The sequence below is a fragment of the Equus caballus genome, chromosome 2 (assembly GCF_041296265.1).
Source record: "Equus caballus isolate H_3958 breed thoroughbred chromosome 2, TB-T2T, whole genome shotgun sequence".
In the NCBI taxonomy this organism is placed as follows: Eukaryota; Metazoa; Chordata; class Mammalia; order Perissodactyla; family Equidae; genus Equus; species Equus caballus.
The window spans coordinates 85,321,754-85,343,444 of NC_091685.1; the positions used below are offsets into that span (position 1 = coordinate 85,321,754).

The 21,691-nt window shown below is 44.6% G+C and overlaps 1 protein-coding gene across 1 annotated transcript in view; it reads left to right on the forward strand.

Annotated features, from left to right (window-relative positions):
* The first annotated feature begins 6,321 nt into the window (after positions 1 to 6,321).
* The window catches only part of DCHS2 (dachsous cadherin-related 2), a 248,773-nt gene continuing 233,403 nt past the window's right edge, over positions 6,322 to 21,691 (forward strand). Inside the window, exon 1 of the mRNA XM_014737988.3 lies at positions 6,322 to 8,729. Coding sequence (XP_014593474.3) covers positions 6,690 to 8,729 — 2,040 coding nt within the window. The 5' untranslated portion in view covers positions 6,322 to 6,689. The remainder of the gene's footprint in view (positions 8,730 to 21,691) is intronic.

Consider the following 21,691-nt stretch of genomic DNA (forward strand, 5'->3'; position numbering starts at 1 on the left):
GAGCAATAACACCTAGAAAAATACGGGCAGGATTAAATGCTATTTATCTTTTTCTTCACTAGTTGTATCCTTCATGCTGTCTTATACAGATCTGTGAATATTCTGAAAATCCCTGTGAGTGAAAGCAATTAAATTGCCTTCCACACTGAATAATTATCTACTCAAAGGCGTTGTTTTATTGGCATGGGGGTGTCACACCTGTTCCGACATCCACTTGGTAAGAACCTGTTGGAACTGGCTTTGATTTCTGATTGAAGAAGTAAGTCGGCCCCCCTAGATTTGGCAATGCGTAGACTGTTAGAAAATGGTGTGCGGTTTTGGTTTCCACATCTTAAATGATACATAGGGGAATTGGAAAAAGCTCAGAGAACAGAGACAAAATGATTAAAGGGTTAGGGAAATAAGGAGCTGGGATCATTTCATCTAAAGAAAGGCTTTCAGGGAAAGCAAGAAGGGGTGTGTGTGTGTGAGTGTGTGTGTGCGCGCCAAAGACAGAGTCAGAGAAGCCAAATCTGAAAGGCTGTGTGTTGAGCAGGGTTGATTGGCCCTTGCCCGCCATCTGGAGTCTGGTGGAGGGAGTGGGGAGAAGTGATCTGCCTTACAATTATTGGGAAGGAGAATAAGCAATGTGGGAGAGAGAAGAGGGGATGTGGACAAAACTGGGCAGGAATTACTTTAGCTGGGGGTTCTGTCTCACACCTACTTATACTATAATCTTCAAATATAGAGAAAGCTTTAGTATCTGTAACTCTTACTTCCAGCTTCCAGATTTGAAAAATATGATTTGATACAAGCATATCTCTAAATATACTTAATAATAAGCCACGTTATACTTCTTTCCAAACATTTGACAAAATGTTGGTATAAAAAATTATTGACCAATTTTTCTCCATCTTCCCAAAGAATCTAAAGAAATAACTATATGTTGATATCAAAAACAGAGACTAATATTCTCTAAAATTAAATCATATTCTTTTGGGTTGAGAAAAGTGAATGGGTGTGTATAAGTCAGTTCTCAATACTAAAAAAGAGGAGAAAGATGATCCTCTATCTCTTTCGGAAAGCTTAGGCCCCACGGTGGGAGGTGGACTTGATTTACCCACCCTGTAGTTACCTGTCTGCACAAGATCCCATCATGTCCAGGATTCTGATTCAAAAATTTTAAGAAGAGAAAATACATGTAGATGTTAAATACAGACTATGATATTAGACACTAAATCTTCTTCTCTTCTTATAAAGCTCTGTATAAGAGTTCACCAGAGAAACAGAACCAATATACATATGGTAATTGACTTACAGGATTGTAGAGGCTGACAAGTTCAAAACTGCTAGGGCAGGCCAGAAGCCTGGAAACTCAGGAATTTCTATGTTACAGTCTTGAGGCAGAATTTATTCTTCTCTGGGAAACTCAGTTTTTGATTTAAGGTCTTCAACTGATTGGGTGAGGCCTACCCATATGATAAGAGTAATCTTCACTTAAAGCCATTTCATTGTAAATGTTTCTTTTTCTACGCTTTTTTGAGGAAGATTAGCCCTGAGCTAAGATCCGCCACCATTCCTCCTCTTTTTGCTAAGGAAGAGTGGCCCTCAGCTAACCTCTGTGCCCATCGTCCTCTACTTTATGTGCTGGACGCCTGCCACAGCATGGCTTGATAGGTGGTATGTAGGTCCACACCCGGGGTCTGAACCTGCAAACCCCAGGCCACCAAAGAGGAGCACACGAACTTAACCACTGCACCACAGGGCTGGCCCCAATTTCTCATTGTCAATGTTAATCGCATCTACAAAATACCTTCACAACAACATTTAGACTAGAGTTTGACAAAACAACTGGGCACCATGGCCTAACTAAGTTGATACATAGAATTTAACCATCTCAAGCTCCAAACACTTTTCAGCTCATTTTTTTAGAAAGATGACATGTAAGCCAAAGATGGCAAGGGTACTCCCCACTGTCATAGGGTCCCTCCTAACCTCACAGGGTCTTCCCCCTGTGGAACAAGATGGGAAGAAACCCTCCACATTTCATATGATCCTCCTTGCTTGGCTTTAAGTACCTATTCTAAATAATTGGTTTCTTTCTTTCTTTATTTTTGGTGAGGAAGCTTGGCCCTGAGCTAACATCTGTTGCCAATCTTCCTCTTTTTGCTTGAGGAAGATTGTCGCTGAGCTAACATCTCTGCCAATCTTCCTCTGTTTTGTATGTGGGCCGCCGCCGCCACAGAATGGTTTGATGAGTGGCATGTAGGTCCATGCCTGGGATCCGAACCTGTGAACCCCAGTCCTCCAAAGTGGAGTGTGCGAACTTAACCACTATGCCACTGGGTCGGCCCCTAAATAATAGGCTTCTTTTGTTGTATTCCCAAGTAGTCCTATCCTTGTGGCTATTCTCCTGTGCCATCCCACCATTCATACAATGTGCTGTCCAAAGCTCTTATTTCTGTAGTTCTGCCAGGTCTTTCCAAAACTCTTACTTTCTCACTGTACTGATTTCAAAGAGAATTCAGAAGCAACATAATCTGCTTTAAGCAGAAAAATCACAGAGATGATAAGTGACCAGTGAAGAGCTCAGAAGACCGTAGACACTGGAGCAAACTGTCTGGGTTCAGATTCCAGTTACACCACTTACACCTGTGTGACTTTGGTCAAGGGACTTGCAGTGTCCCTGAACCTCAATTTCTTCATCTGTACGAGGAGGATAGTAATTATAATTCCTTCCCTAAAGGGCTGATGTGAGATGCTTTGAACACTGCTTTGAGCACTTAGTAACTACTTAGACTAAGTTAACTATTACAAAGCTAAGGACTACCTACAGTCTGAGAGAAAGTGTTTTTGACGATAGACGTTCTGTGCCACTTAAACCATGCAACACCAGGTGAAGATCTGCTCTAGGTCTCTCTGCTGTGATACTTTCTATTCATGATACGGGGAATTTTACATTTTCCCTTTCCATACACTGAGGGAGGCCAAGAAGTCAGAGTTTGATACTATTGAGAATCCCAAAACACTTCACCCCTAAAATATTTCATCACGCAAGCAAGAGAGGGGAACAGAAGTAATATTTACTGAATGCCTTCTACGTGCTAGTACACATACATTGTCTCCTTTAAGACTCATAACATCCCTGTAAGTTGGACATTATAATCCCCAATTTAGGGAGGAGGAAACTGAGGCTTAAAAAGATTGCAAGAACTTGCCCAGAATTATAGAGCAGAACCAGGGTTACCCAGCTTCATAACCCAAATTCTTGGTACTTACAGGATGATGCTTCTCTCAAGAAGGTCATACCTCGACCTCTGCCTTGCAGGCTGCTGGTCCTGTGCTGTCTAAACTTGTTTTACATATTTGAGAAGTGCTCTTATTTCTTTTACTCAACTAAGTTGAATTCTCAATCCTAGAATGCTGCTCAGGACATTCAATGAAGGATGTTGTGAAATGAGCAGGAGACCCTGAATTGCACATGCTTGAAATATAAAGCCTAAAAACTAAGGGAAAATAGATGTCTGAAGTTCCTGATTTTCCATTTGTTTCTAAACGAAACCACTGTTTACAAAGAACGTGTCAGTGAAAGATGCAGAAAAGCTAGCTGCTTTTCCTTTATTTTTAGACTCAAGTAAATATTTGATAACAATACAGTTTGCAAAATAAGTTGAAGAAATTCAGAAATAAGTTCAAGAAGCCCCCTATAATGATTAAAATAAGTAAATTGCGAGATACAATTCATCACAATAAAGGATCTCAAGGCCAATTAATTCTGAGTTACGGCTTCAAAACCCTCCTTTAACAGACTTATCCTTCCATTCACCCATCAGTTCAACCAACCATCCATCCAGTCGTTCAACACGTATGTAGTGAATAGAGACCCATTACGTGCTAGGTACTGTCCTAGGTTCTGGGATAAAGCAGTGCTTAAAGTGCATAAAGAGGGTTAAGCTTACAGTGATCTAATAAACGAATGAATGAAACAAGCTAATTTCAGGTACTGATAGGTGCTGTGAATGAAATGTAATATAAGAATACAGAGTTTATGGTGGAGAAGATACTTGAGATAGGGTGGTCAGGAAAGGTCTCCAAACAGTTGACATTTGAGTTGAGACACGAATGAGAAAGAGCTAAATCTTTACAAAACAGAAGAAATCACTCCCAGGCACAGAAATGTTCTTACAATTCAGACATATTGTCTTAGTCTGTTCGGGCTGCTATAACAAACTACCATAGACTGGGTGGCTTATAAACAACAGAAATGTATTTCTCACGGTTCTGGAGGCTGGAAGTCCAAGATCAAGGTGCCAACAGGATCAAGGTCTGGTAAGGGCCCCCTTCCTGATTGCTGACTGCCAACTTCGTATATCCTCGCATGGTGGAGAGCAGAGAGCAGCAAGCTCTTCATGACTCCTTTAAGGAACCTCATCCCATGACCTCATCTAATCCTAATTACCTCCCAAAGACTCCACTTCCTACTATGATCCCATTGAGGGGTAGGGTTTCAACGTATGAATTCAGTCCATAACAGGTACCAAAATCAGCAAGGAGGCAGCACAGCTGGATCCAGAGTGGTGGTGTGAAATGAGGTCAGACAGGTGGCTAGGGCCATATTAGGTAGAGGCTTGTACTATCGGAAGGAGTCTGACGGAGGGAGTCTGAATTATAATCCAAGTATAATGGAAATACATTGGCAGGTTCTAACCAGAGGGTGACAAGATTTGAGTTAGCTTTAAAAGTATTAACCCCAGTGCTTGGTTGAGAATTACTTACAAAGGGGCAAGAGTGGAGGCAAGGGGACTAGTTAGGGTGAGACTTGCAGAGGTTGAGGTGAAAGAAGACAAAAGACTCAGAACAAATCTCTGTAATGGTAAGGAGACTTCAATGGTGAAAGGAAGCAGTATTTGTTTTAATAATGTCTCCGTTTACATGCAACATATCTGCTATAAAATTAACTATTTTATTATTATTTTGTCAGAGGTAGAGATGATGGTGTGACTGCAGATAAGCAATTATGCAGAACTCCACTATATATTAAAAAGGCATTTTTCTGTTGCTGCAAGAGACTGCCATGCAGGGCCTTTGGTCCTCCCTAAAAGACAGCAACAGTGTCTAGGATATTAATTCTTCCATGCCGCCTAAATGTAAAACTGCAGAAACCATTTGCCAAATATGGCCAGCCATTCCTAAGAGGGCAGAGAGTCCTTCCTTGAGTGTTCTTTATTAGAGGCCATTTATCAACTTCTACCTATTATTAGGAATAACTTAAGGGAAATCTGCCACTATAACAATTTATTGGCATGTTTCTTGGGCTCAGACACAAGCTATTTTGAAAGTGGTTCAGTAGTGGCCCTGCCTGCAAACTTCCTTGCTCAGAGGCGACAGTAGAGCGCTCAGAGGCGGTGGGGCCTCAGCCACCCCGTCTTTCTGCCCATAAATCAGCATCATCAAACATCCTGGAAGTGTTGTGATGGCGCTGAATGCATAAAAAACCGTTCGCAAGTCGAATCCATTGTCATTCCCGGTGGCAGAGGGGAATGACAAGACGCTCACACGTCGCTGATTAGTAGCCCGGCATAATAAAGCGTGGTTTGCACCATGTGTGTCACAGATTTCCCGGGGGTTCTGGAAGGTTTTTGCAAGTTCCGCCTTTCCCCTTTTGCAGTCATCCTGGCCCCAGCTGTGCATCGGCCTTTGACTCCATCTGTCCTTCCGCTGGGGGCGAGTCTCTCTCGCCAAATGGAGAACACAAGTTTGGCTCCCCAAAGTGATTATAACCCCCCACCCTCTCCGCTCAGCCTGACCCAAGCGTCAGGGCTGCAGAAGGGAGGAGATGCGGGGGGCGGAGGGGGGGGGGAAGCGTGGAGAGGCTGCGCCCCTCACCTTCCCCCACACATCACCACCAGAGCAGACGGCCCGCCTGCGCGACCCCCACCCGCCCCACGGTCCAAATCTGGGCTTTTGGCATTTGCTACCCCCGTCCCCGTCCCTGGCCCAGCTGCGAACGCGCCCTGCTGCAGAGGGGCGACTCGCAGGTTGGAGTTTGCCCTCGCGTGCGCCGCGTCACCCGGCGGGGAGGAGCGGGGAGGGGAGGCGGCGGGGGCTGGGGCGGAGGGGGAGCCGCGCGGTCCCTGGCGTCCCGAGACGCCGCGGGGAGTGCCCGCCCCCGGAGCAGCTGACCCTGCCGCCGCCAGAGCCGCCCCTCCCTCCTTCCCTCCTCCTTCGCTCCGGCCTGGCGCCCTCACTCTTGGCCTCCCCGCCCTTACTCCACCCCCTTCCCCGGCCCGACCCCCATCTTCTCCTTGTGTGTGTCCGCTTTAAATAATTTCATCCTTTTTGGCAAAAGAAATAATGCACCTGACGTTACCAGGGGGAAACAACCAGCGGAGGAGAACAAGGAACAGATGCAAAAGGAATAAAAAGAGAGAGAGAAAAAGAGATGAGACTCGTTTAAAGAAATCCAGGGGCTGAAGAGGTGGCTGCAGAGGCAGAGGCAGCTGCAGCTTCCCTGTCTGCGTGAGCTGCAGGCGGAGGACGTTTTCACCAGTTGCAGACGTAACCTTGGGAGCTCTTGGGTCTGTTGGTTTGTTTGACAAACAAAGTCTTTTCTTCTTTGGCTCAGACACGGAAGAGGCTCCTGGATTTTTCTGCCATCCTGCCACAAGCTGGCAGTTACCCGGGAGCCTTCCCAAGGAGCTGGCGGAGAAATGAACCCTTTTGGGCGGAGGATGGGCGCAGGGCGTCACCGGCGTGGGGCTCCCTCCGGGAAGCGCCTCCTGCTCCCCGGGAGGAGAGGGTCACCCCGCGGGCGGCGGGGCGGCGGCGGCGGCGGGGGCGCAAGGGCGCAGCGCTTCCTGCTCTGGCTCTTCATGCACGCGTGGCTGTGGGCGGCCTCGGGCTCATCTGTCCAGGTGTTCAACCTCAGCCTTTCCGTAGACGAGGGACTTCCTCCGGACACTCTAGTCGGCGACATCCGCGCCGGGCTGCCGGCCACGCAGCAGCAGGAGGGGGGCGGCTTCTTTCTGTCAGAGGATTCCGATGACTCCCCGCTGCTCGACGACTTCCACGTGCATCCGGACACGGGCATCATCCGAACGGCTCGGTCTCTGGACCGCGAGCGGCGCGACCACTACAGCTTCGTGGCCGCCACGCTGCTGGGCGCTGTGGTGCAGGTGGAGATCCGCGTCAACGACGTGAACGACCACTCGCCTCGCTTTCCCCGAGACTCCCTGCAACTCGACGTCTCCGAGCTGAGTCCGCCAGGTACCGCCTTCCGCCTGCCAGGTGCCCAAGACCCCGACGCCGGGCTGTTCAGCACACAGGGCTACAGCCTGATCCAACCGCCCGACCTTTCCGAGGACCCCGCAGGACCCTTCTTCCAGTTGCGCTACGGGACCCCTGGGTCACCACCGTCACTGCAGTCCTTGTCCTCCCTGGAGCCCCTAGACCTGGTGTTGCTGCGGCGCTTGGACCGAGAGGCGGCGGCGGCCCACGAGCTGCAGATCGAGGCATGGGACGGCGGTCTTCCGCGGCGCACGGGCCACCTGCGTGTGGAGATGCGCGTGCTGGATGAGAACGACAACCCACCTGTCTTCGAGCAGAGCGAGTACCGCGCCGCGGTGCGCGAGGACGCTCGGCCGGGCGCAGAGGTCTGTCGCGTGCGCGCCACCGACCGTGACCTGGGGCCCAACGGCCACGTGCGCTACAGCATCCGCGCCCGGCAGAGCCCCGGGGCGGGCGGCGGCGGCGGGTCGCTGGGCGACGCGGCCTACTTCACCGTGGAGGAACTGAGCGGCGTGCTGCGGGTGCAGAGGCCGCTGGACCGCGAGGCGCAGGCCTGGCACCAGCTGGTGGTCGAGGCCCGCGACGGAGGTGCGGAGCCCGAGGTCGCCACCGTGCGCGTGTCCATCGCGGTGCTGGACGTGAATGACAATCGGCCCGCCATTCACCTGCTCTTCCTCACCGAGGGAGGCACCGCTCGTGTCTCCGAGGGTGCCCGACTCGGAGACTATGTGGCTCGTGTCTCGGTGTCCGACGCGGACGGTGACCCGGAGAAGGAAGAGGAGGCCGCTGGGGAACTTGATGTAGACCTTGGAGGCGGGAGCATCTCGTTGTCCTTGGAGGGCGGGGAGGGAGCCTTCGCGCTGCGGCCTGGCGGCTCTCCAGGGGTATTTTTCCTTTGCGTGGAGGGGCCGCTGGACAGGGAGAGCCGCGATCTGTATGGTTTGCGACTGGTGGCCACGGATGCGGGGTCCCCGCCGCTGAGCACGGAGGAGATGCTGCTGCTCCGGGTTGCGGACCTCAACGACCAGCCGCCTCTCTTCAGCCAGGAGCATTACCGGGCCTCAGTGTCCGAGGCTGCTGTCCCCGGCACCGCGGTCGTGTGGGTCAGCGCCTCCGATGCGGACGAGGCTGGCACCGACCATGCCCGGCTGCGGTACACTCTGGTTCATCTCCACGCTCTCTGCAGCCCAGAGGCTCTGCGGCCTCTGGCAGAGTGTGGACCGTCCTTCACCATAGATCCCCAAAGTGGCGTGATCAGCACCACCCGGAGTCTGGACCGAGAGGTCCAGGAGTGGGTAGAACTTAGAGTGGTGGCCCAAGACTTTGGAGAGCCCCCGCTCTCTGCCACCTGCCTGGTGAGCATCACCGTGGATGACGTGAATGACAACGAGCCCATCTTCCTGAGGCAGGTGTACAATGCCACCCTTGCGGAGCATGCCCCAGTTGGACACTGCTTCCTGCAGGTGAGTGCGTTAGGCCTGTGGATGAACCAGAGGGCCTGGGGAGGGATGCAAGGGATGCAGAGGTTGTGAGTCTGTCCAGGGAAGGAGAATTGTGATATGGATGGTTATATCCTGGCTCGGAAAGCAGCGGACATGGACTCTAGTTCCTCCCCTACAGTGAGATGCATGGGTGCCTTCTGATCACCTAACCTTTCAGCAATGGGCTTGGGCTGCATGATCTCTAAGGTCCTTTCTACTTCACATGCTATTTGGATCTTGATTTTGCTTATGGAATCCCAGTTTCCTTCATGCTGGATGTGTGCATCCAGATCTGTTTGGGAAGAACCCCCTACTCTCAGCCAAACAGTATACCATTTTTGAGCAATGTCTCATATTTTTGAGCATCATTTTGTGGCATCCTAGGGAAATAAAGTGGCCCTCACAAATTAGTTTTTCAAATAAACAAGTGCATGCCTTTAACACTGAAACTGTTTTGATTAACCATTTCTGGAGACTTCATACACATTTTGCTGCCTTCTTTAGAAGCTTCCCAAGGCTAGTTGAGAACATCAAATCATTTTTATCAGCTATGGACTGGGCTCCTCCAGTGACACCTCAGGACTCTGAGGAGTGGTGAGGTTCCATCATCCTTTATAAAATGGTGCTTTTTACCCTGCTTTTTGGGTGTGTTGCCTTTTAGAGTTCTGGTCTCTCCTTCACTCTCAGAACACTGGTTTGATTTGCGCCCTTCCAGCACCACTCTTGTTGCTTCCAGTTTCCTATTTCTTATCTGATGTGAGATAACAAACCAGATTTCCAAGACAGATTTATTTACTCGAAGATAACTTGAGTAAATAAATAGAGCCTGAGAGGCTAACTAGTGAGTGAAGCCCAAAAGCTTTATTTAGCTCTCAGGCTGGGTTGTTTTAAGACCTCTGCTGCTTATTTCCTGGTTTGGAGTGGGTGGGAGGGTGAGGCTTTAGTCTTTATAAGTATGTCTCAAATAATAACCCTTAGATAAGTTAGATGCTACTATATTGTAAAAATGAATTTCATGACTGCTTCTGTTTTTTTTTAATCCTTTGGGTCTGTGGGCAGTAATACTCTTCATCCCTTTCTCTAGCATGATTGGCAACTCTTTGAGTCGCTAGGTTGTTAGGAGAAGGCTTGAAAATCAATTAATGCTTGCTGCTGAAACAGACGAGTCTGCAAATGTCAGAAGGTAACAATGGAAGTGTATTTATCTCTCACACAGAGTCTGATATGAGGCAGGTCGGCTGGTCCTCTTCCATCCAAAGTTAAGGCTTGAGAGTGACTCAGATCACATCCACCAACGCCCCATTGGTCAGAGCTCAGCCACGTGACCTCAGCTGTACTGCAGAGGATGCTGAGAAATGTAGAGGGGCACATGGGTGCCAGTATGTGCTGATAGTTTCTGCCACAGATTTCTAAAAATGAAGTCATAATAAGTGAGAGGTTGGACTAGATGATTTCCAGAATTTCTTCCATCTGGAAGACCTTAAGGATCTTGGTATGAAACAGTACAGCTTGGCTCCATTTGAAGGAAAATAAGAAGGGTGGATTAATTGGGATTGTTTTGATTAGAACCTGTCTTTAGAGTTGTTTCTAAAATTAGGAGATGATTCTGCCATGAGGTGTGAGTTGATCCCATTATTATGACTCGGTATGTGGCGGATCCATTATGGTGAGCTGAACTTGGCTCAAGTGTAGGACTGCGTCTCCAATTGCAAAAAACCTTTCCAGGTTGCCAACTATTGCTGTAGACAGTATTAAATCATGCTGATTGGACGTTCTGGACATTCCAGTGATCTAGCCCCTCAAGATTACAGAAGCTCTCTTCTCCACTGGTTTCTCTGGTGGCCTCTCCACAGCGGCTGTGTGAACTTTCTGTGTTCCTAAGCCCTCTAGCTCACCCGGTCCCCGCACTTCCAGGGGAGCCTCACCGGAGTGTCTTCCACCTGCTTTCTCTCTGTTTACTGTCTCAGTCTTTCTTTATATCACTTTGTGAAAACGAACCTCCCCAGCTAGCCTTTGGATCTCATGGCCTTTCCTTTCATCCATGGCTTTGTGTAATTACATTGTATCCATTCTTATTACTGGACCTTCTTTCTGTTGCTCTCTACCTTTTGACCTCATATCTGCTCAGTTCTCCTTGGTCAAAATCAAATACAAACAAAATGAGAAACAACAGAAAAAACAACCTTCTTCGCTAGATTCCCTGTGAGGAAATACCATGTCATCTAATAAATAAACCCTTGAACTTTGAAGGTGTCTTGGTGGTTTTTCCACATGACTAATCCTTGGGGTTCTGGTCTTCTCACTCCTCTTGCTGCCACCACAGGGCTGCCTGATCCCTTTTATATTCTCACACCCAGGTTAGAACTTTCCAGACTTTAAATGAGGGGCAGAACGAAGGGATTTATTACAAAGTACAAGAACCAGTAGCAGCCTCAGATAGGTGCCCTCCAGCCCCAAAGGGTTTTCCCAACCTTGCAGGCACTTGCCTGGATTTCTTAATTTCTTGCTCCCCACGGCCCCTCCTTGGAGAGACCCTTCTTAACAGCCCACCCCTCAGGAACTCCTTTCAGTATCTCTCGGTGCTTTCGTGGTCAAGGCAGAGGGGAACTTCTACTCTGCAGACACTCAGGGCTTTCTTCCCAAGTTCTAGTGTCTGGCCTGAAAGATGCCCCTTTTCCTCAGATTACTGCCGAAAACTTCATCCTCTAGGCAAGACCTCCACTCTCAGCCCTACACTAAGTCCAATGACGTGAACTGCGCTTACAGCCTTTATCTTGTAACCAGATCTTAAAACAATATAACTCTAGCATTTATACCTGAATCGCACACATGCCTTGACAAGATTATTCTCTCATACTCCCTCAAGTATCGGTACAGTCCTGCCCTGGCTTAACACCAGGGATACCACTGAGAAATGCATAGTCAGGTGATTTTGTTCTTGTGCAAACATTGCAGAGTGTACTTACACAAACCTGGGTGGTATGGCCTACTACACACCTGGGCTATATGGTTCTAATCTTATGAGACCAACGTCGTGTATGCAGTACCTTGTTGACAGAAATGTCATTATGTGGCGTGTGACTGTACTATATTTATTTGCTAATTCATTTATTTAATCAAACAGTATTCATTGAGTAAATAACATTCAATGAACAAGTATTTTTTGAGTACCTATTACATGCCAAGACCTGGTCTTGATGCTGGGGATGCATCAGTGAACAAAACTGGCAAGGTTCCCATGCTAAGGGAGCATATGGTCTCCTGTTCTCTCTCTCCTTCCTTCCACTGTCAGTCCTCAAGAATGAATGATGCACGTTCCGCTTCGGCTGCCCAGGGTTCGCTGGTTCGGATCCTGGGTGGGGACATGGCACCGCTTGGCAAGCCATGCTGTGGTAGGCGTCCCACATATAAAGTAGAGGAAGACGGCACAGATGTTAGCTCAGGGCCAGTCTTCCTCAGCAAAAAGAGGAGGATTGGTAGCAGATGTTAGCTCAGGGCTAATCTTCCTCAAAAAGAAAGAATGAATGACATATGGCCTGCTTTCACTTGCCAGCAACTCCTTAGGCCCCTGTTCTGACCTTCCATCATCACTATTCTAAATCCTGTCTCTCAATAGGCAGCTGTGTTCTTTTATTTAAATCCAATGAGCTTTTCTTAGTCATAACCTTCCTCATTCTTTCTAAAGCATTTTAGACAGTGGCCCACTTCCACTCTTTAAAGGCATCTTCTTCTCCACCTTTTGTCTCATGGCGTTCTCTGTCTGCCTCTCCCTTGTGCCACCCCAGTCAATGTGGTGGAAGCATCTTCAAGGTCTTCCTCTCACTTCTTTCCTTTGTATATTTTCTTCTTTATATTTCCAGAATTGTAACTTTTTTTTTTTTTTTTTTAACATCTCCAGGGTCAACCTCCCTTATAAATACCAGATTAACATTTCTCTACCTGGTGTGTATCTCTACCTGGATATATTTTTGGCACCTCAAATCGAACATTTCCAAAATTGAAGTCATTTTCCTTCTACTATTTTTAATTTCTTTCTTTTTCAATTTTCATTAACCAGCTCCTTTTTGAAACTTTCCTATTTTTGTTAATGTGTCCCTTCTATTGATGTGTTTGTATGTTCAGTGTGTCTGTGTGTATGTATTTGCTGTTTATTGGATTGGTTGTGTTTTGTGCTGTTGAGAATTGCAAGGGCAAAGAGCAAGGCCATGTCTCTTATGAATCAGTTGAGTAAAAAGCAGGGCTTGAGATTCCACCCTGGGCCTGTGGGAGAGCACCTGGCCATGCTTGTTGGTTCGCTCTAGTGGCCTGACTTTGAGGAGCCTGTCTAGGAGGGGTGCCTGGGCAGTGGACTAAAAATAGCATCTACCATCTGAGAAGACATGGAGACATGGGAAGGCTTGATGCCTGCTGTGCTCCACGGGCTGAAAAGGACTAAACTATATCTCATTTATGATTCATTATATCTTTTGGAATTATTTCCTTTTTGTGAATCCCCTAGCTTTTGGTAAAGTCTTTTGTCTCAACTGTATTGTTGAGGTAAAAATGGAGGACCCAGAATGCCCTCTCGCAGCTTTGGAAGTAAGAGACTTGATTAAGGGAGGTGACGTTTCCTAAAATCTTAGTATCACCTTTGGTTCCTCCCCAAATTTGACCACAGGAGTTGGCAAGGCCTCCAGTGTTTCTTGCATCTGTCCCTTCATTTATACCCATTGTCATCACCCTAGTTCTGTCCCATCACCTCTTGCCTGTCTTTCAAACTGGAGAGATTGTAGGCCCATCTCAAATGCCACCTCATCCCACTAAATGTTTTCGTGTTCTGTCCAGATATTTTCTTAATGTTCTTTATGGTGCTACAGCTGTTTACTTGTGTTAGTAAAACAATGAATTGTGAGTACCTTGTGGGAGTGCAATTTAATGGTATTTGAGTCCCCTGACATTCCTAGTGTCCTCAATCTCATATAGCAGAAGGTCAATAGCTTTATTAAATTGAAATGAAGAGCTACATAACGAAAAACATATCTGCTAGTAAGAGTTGCAACTAGTCAAGGTTTTTACTTTTTAATTTGCATGCATATTAATTTTATTGTAAAGTTTATTTCCTCAATATGTTTTATCCTTGATCCTTTGGAATTTTATGGTCTGAATTCCATTACTTACCGCACACCTTACTACTCACATACTCTTATATAAGTTTCCCTTACATACATGCTTGTATGTTTACACAGTGTGTACCAGCTTTGATGGTCATATAATTGCATTACCTGCATGTGATTGTTTTCTTCTGGGTCTTCTAAATGGACCCGACCCATCTGTACACATGCATTTAAAGCACGTGAGATTTCCACAGTGGTCTTTTGCGCCTGTTTCCAGGATATGTCTAGATTACTCACCAACGGTCGTCTTCCTGATTATCCTCCTCCTGTTGACCTTATACCTTAGTTCCCAGCATGTGCTGTATATGCCTCTGGCTTTGCTTTGATGACCTGTTTTTGCCATTCGAGATCGACTGTAGGATTCTCTCTCAGACTTTGTTTTGATATCGTTCTTCACCTTGCCCCGACCCAACTGCTCCCCAAGACTAATCAGCTGGCTTTACTTCCTTTCCTCTCTTCCTGCTTGGGAAAGATGATCAGATAATATGTTTGGATATGTGCTAGGAGGAGAATAGCCTAGAGTCTGTAGGATGTACCTCTAGTTACAGACAATATATAACTTGCCGGGGCTTTGTCTAGTTCTTGGTTCTATAACTAAAGATGCCTGACATTACATGGTAGAGTGTTCATAGCTTTGAAGACTAAAATTAGGCTGCATGCTGTGATGAAAAATATAGACAGACTATGGGGCGAGAGAGCCTGGGTTTGAATCTCAGCTCGACTCCTACTAGCTGTGTGATCTTGGGCACTGTGCCTCAGTTTGCTCATCTGGAAAATATGGATAACAGTATTTTAAGCTTGATGGAATTTTTATGTGGATAATAAATTAATACATGTATACTTAGAACAATGCTTGACTCATAGTAAGTGCTCAATGCATGTTATAAATTATTAAATGTTAGTAAATAAGACTACTAGAAATGATGGAGAAACTATTTGCCTGATAAAGCGAAGGCTGAGAACTAATCAAAACTGGCATTTCAAATAAAGATTCTCTTGCACTAAAAGATGAAAAAAGGAATAGAAAAAATTTAAATTGTGAATTAGGTTTTTAGTTAGATATATATGTTTCTGGTAATGAAAGCAGAAATCTGTCTTACTTACTTTGGACACTTGTAACATCTCCTTACAGGCTTACAGAATCCCACCTGTCTTAAGGAAGGGTCAGGTGACCTCTCAACAGTGATCCTTGCTCTCCTCCACCCCCCAACAAAAAGCACTGTGAAAGTCTTAGAGAGACTAGGCAGTGTGATATAAGTTGTGGCAAAGGCAGTGGCATGGTGAGTCATGAGTCCTTAGGGGTTCACCTTTGGGCACTAACCAGCACTTAGTTTCAGTGCCAGTACCTGGCCACTCTCAGGTGTGCAGGGCATGATTCTAGTCTACAGAGTGTTTTTTATTCTACCAGTTTTTTTCTGTTTGGAATCTTTTATTGAGACAGCACGGAAAAATTACTTAGAGTCAGAAAACCTTGGTTCCAATTCTGACTACAGAATTCTGGCCATAGTTCTCCATCCGCAAAATGTGTATTAGGGTTCTCCAGAGAAATGGAACCAGCAGGATATGTTTATATATGAAATTTATTATGAGGGATTGACTCTTGCCATCGTGGAGATTGAGAAATCCCATGATCTGCTATCTGCAAGCTGGAGACCCAGGAAAGCCGGAGATGTCCTTCAGTCTGAGTCTGAAGGCCTGAAAACCAGGAGAGCTGATGGTGTAAGTCCTAGTCAGAGGGCAGGAGAAGACAGATGTCCCAGCTCAGCAGTCAGGCTGCGAGTGAGTTAACCCTTCTTCTTTCTTTGTGCTCTGTTAAGGCGGTCAATGGATGACACCCACACACTGGGGAGGGCATTCTGCTTTACTCAGTCCACCAATTCAAATGTTCATCTCATCCAGAAACACCCGTACAGTCACACCTAGAAATAATATTTAACCAGCTATCTGGGAATCCCATGGCCCAGTCAAGTTGACACGTAAAGTTGACTATCACATGTTGTAATTCATTTGACAGCACGTTTTTATAAGGATTTGAGGTAATCTATGCTATATGGTAGAAAGTGATTGGTATATTGAGAGTTAAGGGGCCTTGGAGGTGGGAAAAGTTCTTTATGCAATGGATCAGGATGGAAGTTTCACTAGAAATGGACCTTCTAGGGAGTCCTCTGTTGTGATATATGTGTTTTTATTTATTTATACAACCTGTCATGTATGCATTCCAATGTAGCTGCACATCTTTTTTTTTTTCTTTTTTTGCTGAGGAAGATTTTCCCTGAGCCAACATCTGTGCCACTCTTCCTCTATTTTGTATGTGGTTTGCCACTACAGCATGACCACTGACAAGTGGTGTAGGTCTGTGCCTGGGAACCGAACTGGGGACACCAAAGCAGAGTGCACTGAACTTAACAACTAGGCCATGGGGCTAGCTCCCTTTCTTTTGCATAAAAATGTGTAATGCATTTCTAGGCATGATCAGTTCTAAAAGAGAATCACTTCAGATGGATTTCTGAAAGTGTTGTCAGTCAGATTTCCTTTCTCTGAGGCTTGAAATCTGACAATAAATTAATTTTATTAACAACTAAACATCAGACTTCTACTAACGAGCCTCTCACCTTCTAAATTATAAATTAAAAGTGTGAAACTGTAGAAGTAATTTATACTTTCATAGCCCATTAGGGAAATTATGCTAGATCATCTTTACAAATGCCAGGTTATTGCTTACAATCCTACTGAATTAAAATCTTCATTTAAAAGGAATATATGTTTTGTGGTGCAGGTAGATCAGCTGAATATCTTAACAAATAATACAAATTTTAAGTAAAACTCTGTTTAAGAATACATAGTCCTGGGGGCTGGCCCTGTGGCCGAATGGTTAAGTTTGCGCTCCGCTGCAGGTGGCCCAGTGTTTCGTTGGTTAGAATTCTGGGCTTGGACATGGCACTGCTCATCAAGCCACGCTGAGGCAGAGTCCCGCATGCCACAACTAGAAGGACCCACAACGAAGAATATACAACTATGTACTGGGGGGCTTTGGGGAGAAAAAGGAAAAAAAAATCTTAAAAAAAAAATACATAGTCCACGTGAGGATAGTATGAATTAGAATAATCATGTTGTCCTTGTAGTGAAGTCTGGTTCCTGTGTGAAGTAATAGGAGGAGTTTTGAAGACATGGGAGGAGATAGCCTGGGAAACACTGACTTGTAGTGTTTGCTTAAGGAGTTTGGCCTTTGTTATGGAAGCATCTGAGAGACGCTGGAGATTTTTGAATAGAGATTGACATGTGTCAAGTAAGGTTTTAGGAAGACTTATCTTGAGTGGGTAGAAAGAAGAAAGCAGGGAAACCGGGTAGGAGGGTACTGAGACTCATGTAATGATAAATATTCAACTATGAGGGTCCGAACTTGGGGAATGGTAGTGCAGTGTAAGAGAAAGGATGGCCTTTAGGGGCATGATGAAGGAAGGTTTGGTACAGCTTGAGTAAGGTGTGAGGGGAGAAGTGGTGGATGAAGTAAAAGATGATGCCATCTTTTCAGTCTGGGTTAGTGGGAGTAATGGGAAAAGGTGGAGGTGAGTTTTGAGGGGATAGATGCTCTCTCCGTTGAGTGTTTTGTATGTTGAGTATGATTTCCTGGCTAGGAGTCAAGGAAAAGATATTTTGACAACTGCTTAGATATTCAGAACTGCAGTGCAGGAGAGACCTAAAGCTGGAGGTATATGCTTGGAAGTCATTTCTGTGGAGGTGATAATTAAAGCTGTGGAAGTGAAAGTGAGGATAATGAGAGAAGAGTCAATGGCTAAGGACCCCGGCTGGGCCGAGGGTCTTGCCTCTCATATGGTGTTGGAGGGCAGGTCTCTGTGATGAGAATGCTGTTTGCTCATTCTCCGCAGCCTCATGGACCAGAAGCTAGAGAGATGGTTAGGCCCTAGCCTTTCAGTTTTCTCGGTCTTTGATTTGATTAACATTTACTTTTTGAAACTGGATTTCTTTTGGCTCCTTATTCTTTCTTTTCTTTCCTTATATATCAGTCTCCTCTCTGTTTTAGTTCCTTCTCTGTCCAGATAGGACTCCTGGATGTACCAAATTAACCCTTGCTCTTTCATACCTGTACACATATTACTGATCATTATGAATCTAGCTATATGTGGTCCCCCATCCCTCAACAGCTGGACTGTGGAGGACTCCTGGAGTAATTCCAGTGGTGATGGTTCTATTATAGTATATGATATCAGCTGGGCAATTTTGTTGTATTCCCCTTGGCATCTCTCCCACAACTTTACTCTCTTTAAGCATCATATCTTGCCCCTTTTACTCTTTACAGTTAATCATTCCTCCTACTCAGTAGAGACCAGAAGGTGAAAACTTGCTTGTGCTTTTTCTTCCCATCGTCAGACTTTTCTGTACCTGTACATCCAGTCCCCAAGGACTAGGTGATTTCCTCTCTTCAAATCAAGCCCACCCATGCATACTCCACATTTCACCTCTGCCATCTTCTCTCACATTTCTTCTCAATTATCCCCCTTTCCTCTAACTTTTCTATCTCTACCTCTATACTTGTTTCTTCTCTCTAGCGTGTAATATGCCTCTCCCATTGTTCATAGTATTTACAAATCGAGGCTGTGGGCATCTTTCCTCTGTTTGCTCAACTTCCTTCCTCAGTGCCTTGTAATGACTGAGTCTGCTACCTCTCGGCTCATCTCTACTCAGACCTGGCCATTGTTAAGAGCCCTTTCCCTCCTGAAGAAGGGTTCTGGAAATCTGTGCTGCTGTCTTGTTCGGTGTCTGGTATCCCTTGATGATGGATTCAGGACCTCTTAAGCTAAAGTGGTCTTTAGCATCTGTTAGTGTTAAGAAGTTGTGAAGAAAATGTAGCTGCTAAAGTATAGGAAATGACATGTAGGATTTATTATTGTCCACTTCTTAATATTATATCCTGCAGTTGATGGAAGCCATTAGCTAATATGTTTCATATGAGAAGAAAGGGTTGAATCAGTTAAGATAGGATATTGTGTTGAACAGACAAAAATACCTTAGTCTTGACTATTGTGTAAATAATCTTGCTGCTTTTACCTTTTTATTTGATGGCTTTTGGGTTATACTAACCCTGCCCTATGTATGGCAGTAGGACACTGTGTCTTTCTTTATTAGCAACTCTATTCTAAATTTCCTTTTAAAAAACCCACGCTGTTAACTTCATTTCAGCTTTTACCATTTTCCCATGAAAATGCAGATCTCAGATTGCCCACTGATGAAGTGCATGGAAGCTCTTTAGTAGAGAGGATAGAAGAGGTTTACGGGGCTCATTATTTCCAGGTATCCTTGATTTGAATGAAGGAAGAGTGATCTAGTGGATAAGAGCTTGCACTATGGAGCCAGACAGAGCTGAGTTTGAATTTCAGCTCTGACACTTCGCAACTTGACCTAAAGCAAGCTCCCAAACCTTTGTAAACCTCAACTTTCTCATCCATAAACTAGGGATGATAAAAGGATCCATCTCCTCGGACTATTGTGGAGATTACATGAGACTATGCCTACCCAGTGCCTAGAGCAGTGTCTGACACATGGTAAACTTCCAGGGAAGGTTAGTTTTATGTGAAGCTTCACTTGAGTTTTGATTGAACTGAGGAGCTAAGAGTGAAAGAAAGAAATGTCAGTCACTTGTTTTAAAGATCTCAATGACTAGTCATGTTAAATGGATAGAAATATGACCCTCGACCTCAAATGACACTCTAGGAAAGCTCATGGGCTTAATTATTATGCAGAACTTCAGTCCCCAAATTAGTCTGCTGCTCACCACGGGCAGCCACAGGAGGAGTGTAAGCCTTGAGGGTACCTTGACTCTCTTGGCTTCAAGTGGAGATTAAGTTGCCTGTTCTCTGACATTCTTTCACAGTTCACCTCTGGCATACTTGCCAGTCCCATGGCTTCCATTACCCTTGGTGCTTCTCTGGCTTTCCAAGGTCAAGGGTATTTCCTAAGAAAGAGGCACCACCAGGCTTTGTCTTGTTGCACTTATCTCCTGAGATGTGGTGCCAGTGAAGGAGAAAAACATTGACTTCCTAGGATGTGGCTGGCTTGTGTCTTAATTTTTTTATTGGTTATCCCGAGAACTTTTCCTTCGCACTCAGTGGTAGAAGTGGGGCAAAGGGAAGAAAGATGCTTTGAATTTTCCTTTAGTTAGAGAAAGAGGAACAATATCATTTGCAGTACTCCTTAACAAACATTTATCCATATGCACTACTTTGAGCGTGGACTTAATTGTAAAATAAACTCATTGAGTGGTTTTGAATAATTTCATTTATTGTAGGGAGTTTACTAACAAAAGAAAGGACATCAATTAAAATTTATTTGGTTACTTCCTTGAAGAAAGCTGAATGAAACAAATCATTCTTTAGAAGTTTTTTTTTGCATATTAAAGTAGGAAGCTTATAGTTAAAATATTATTATACTTAGAATATTAATGGAAAACTTTTTTCAGTTGTATTTTTATGTGTTGTATGTACATTTGATATATTGAGATCCCTCATGTAATCAAGTAAATTGTTTGTGCTCACTTTATAGAAATTAGAACCTATATTTTCTATTTTAAATGATGGTAGTAATTTTTAATTGTTGGATTTTTTCTTGATATTGTTGGTTTACTTCATACCATATCCTTGGACAGGAAAACACCATCCATTTGATGCTTTTGGGGAACGTATTGTGACAAAAACAGGGAAGACGCCGTAAAGCTTGTGTTCACGAGGACAGCAAAGAGAAAAGAACAAAATAAAACTCTGGGCAATTTCTCATCAGTTTGGTTACTGACAGTTAACCCAAAAATCCTGTTCAGTACAAGAAACTGTCCTCTACCTTTAAAAGCTCTTTTTTGTTCAGATTATCCTGAAAGTTCTTTTGTTCTTCATTTAAATTAACTGTGTAGAAATAGCCATTGTTATGGATATGTTTTCAAGAGATTAAATATTATTTCTAGCCTTACCATAAATGGACTTAAATACTATTTGATTTTTAACAGTTGTCCAGTTAGAAACATCTCCTGTTGTATACTCTTGATTTCTGTGTTTTGGAGACACAGAGGAAGTTGTTGTTTACAGAGATTGACTTGTCTAGTTCTTAAGGATGTCTGTTATAAAAGAACCAAGTCATGAGGTAAAGAGCAATCTAAGTTTATGCACTGTTTACTTTCCTTTGAAGTAGAGATTATTTTAAGTACTGAGCTGTTAAAAATGATACAAAGGCTGTTCTGTTACATTATGTGTAAACAAGAACAGGATCTTGGGGGCTGGCAGATACTTTATTTCCTGGACTCATCTTACAAGAATTTTTATGTGGTATTTTTATTGTGTAGAATCTAATTGTCATGCTTATGTCTATTCCACTTCCATTGCCCCTGTCAGCCTCCAGCATAAAGAAGAGAGGTGACAGGAAAGGCAATTTATAAATTAATGTTTGACATTTATAAATTAATTAATGTATTCTAGGTAATTTGTTTACCGGCATTGAAAATATAGATTCTATGTATATGCAGCATATTCCTAATACCACAAAATGGATTTAGTAAGTTCATCTTGAGTTTTGGATCTTGGTGTATTTTAAAACAAAGATATATATTTTTGGGACACAGTAGTATTCAGTTGTGCCATGTACACAGAGGAATACATTGTGTTTTTATCTAAATTCATAATATCTTCAGGCTACTTTGCTATTATTTCTCTAAATGCATTTTGACATATGAAGTACAGTTATCACTTTTGTCTGTAATTTGCGGAGATATCTTTTCTTTTTTATTAAATA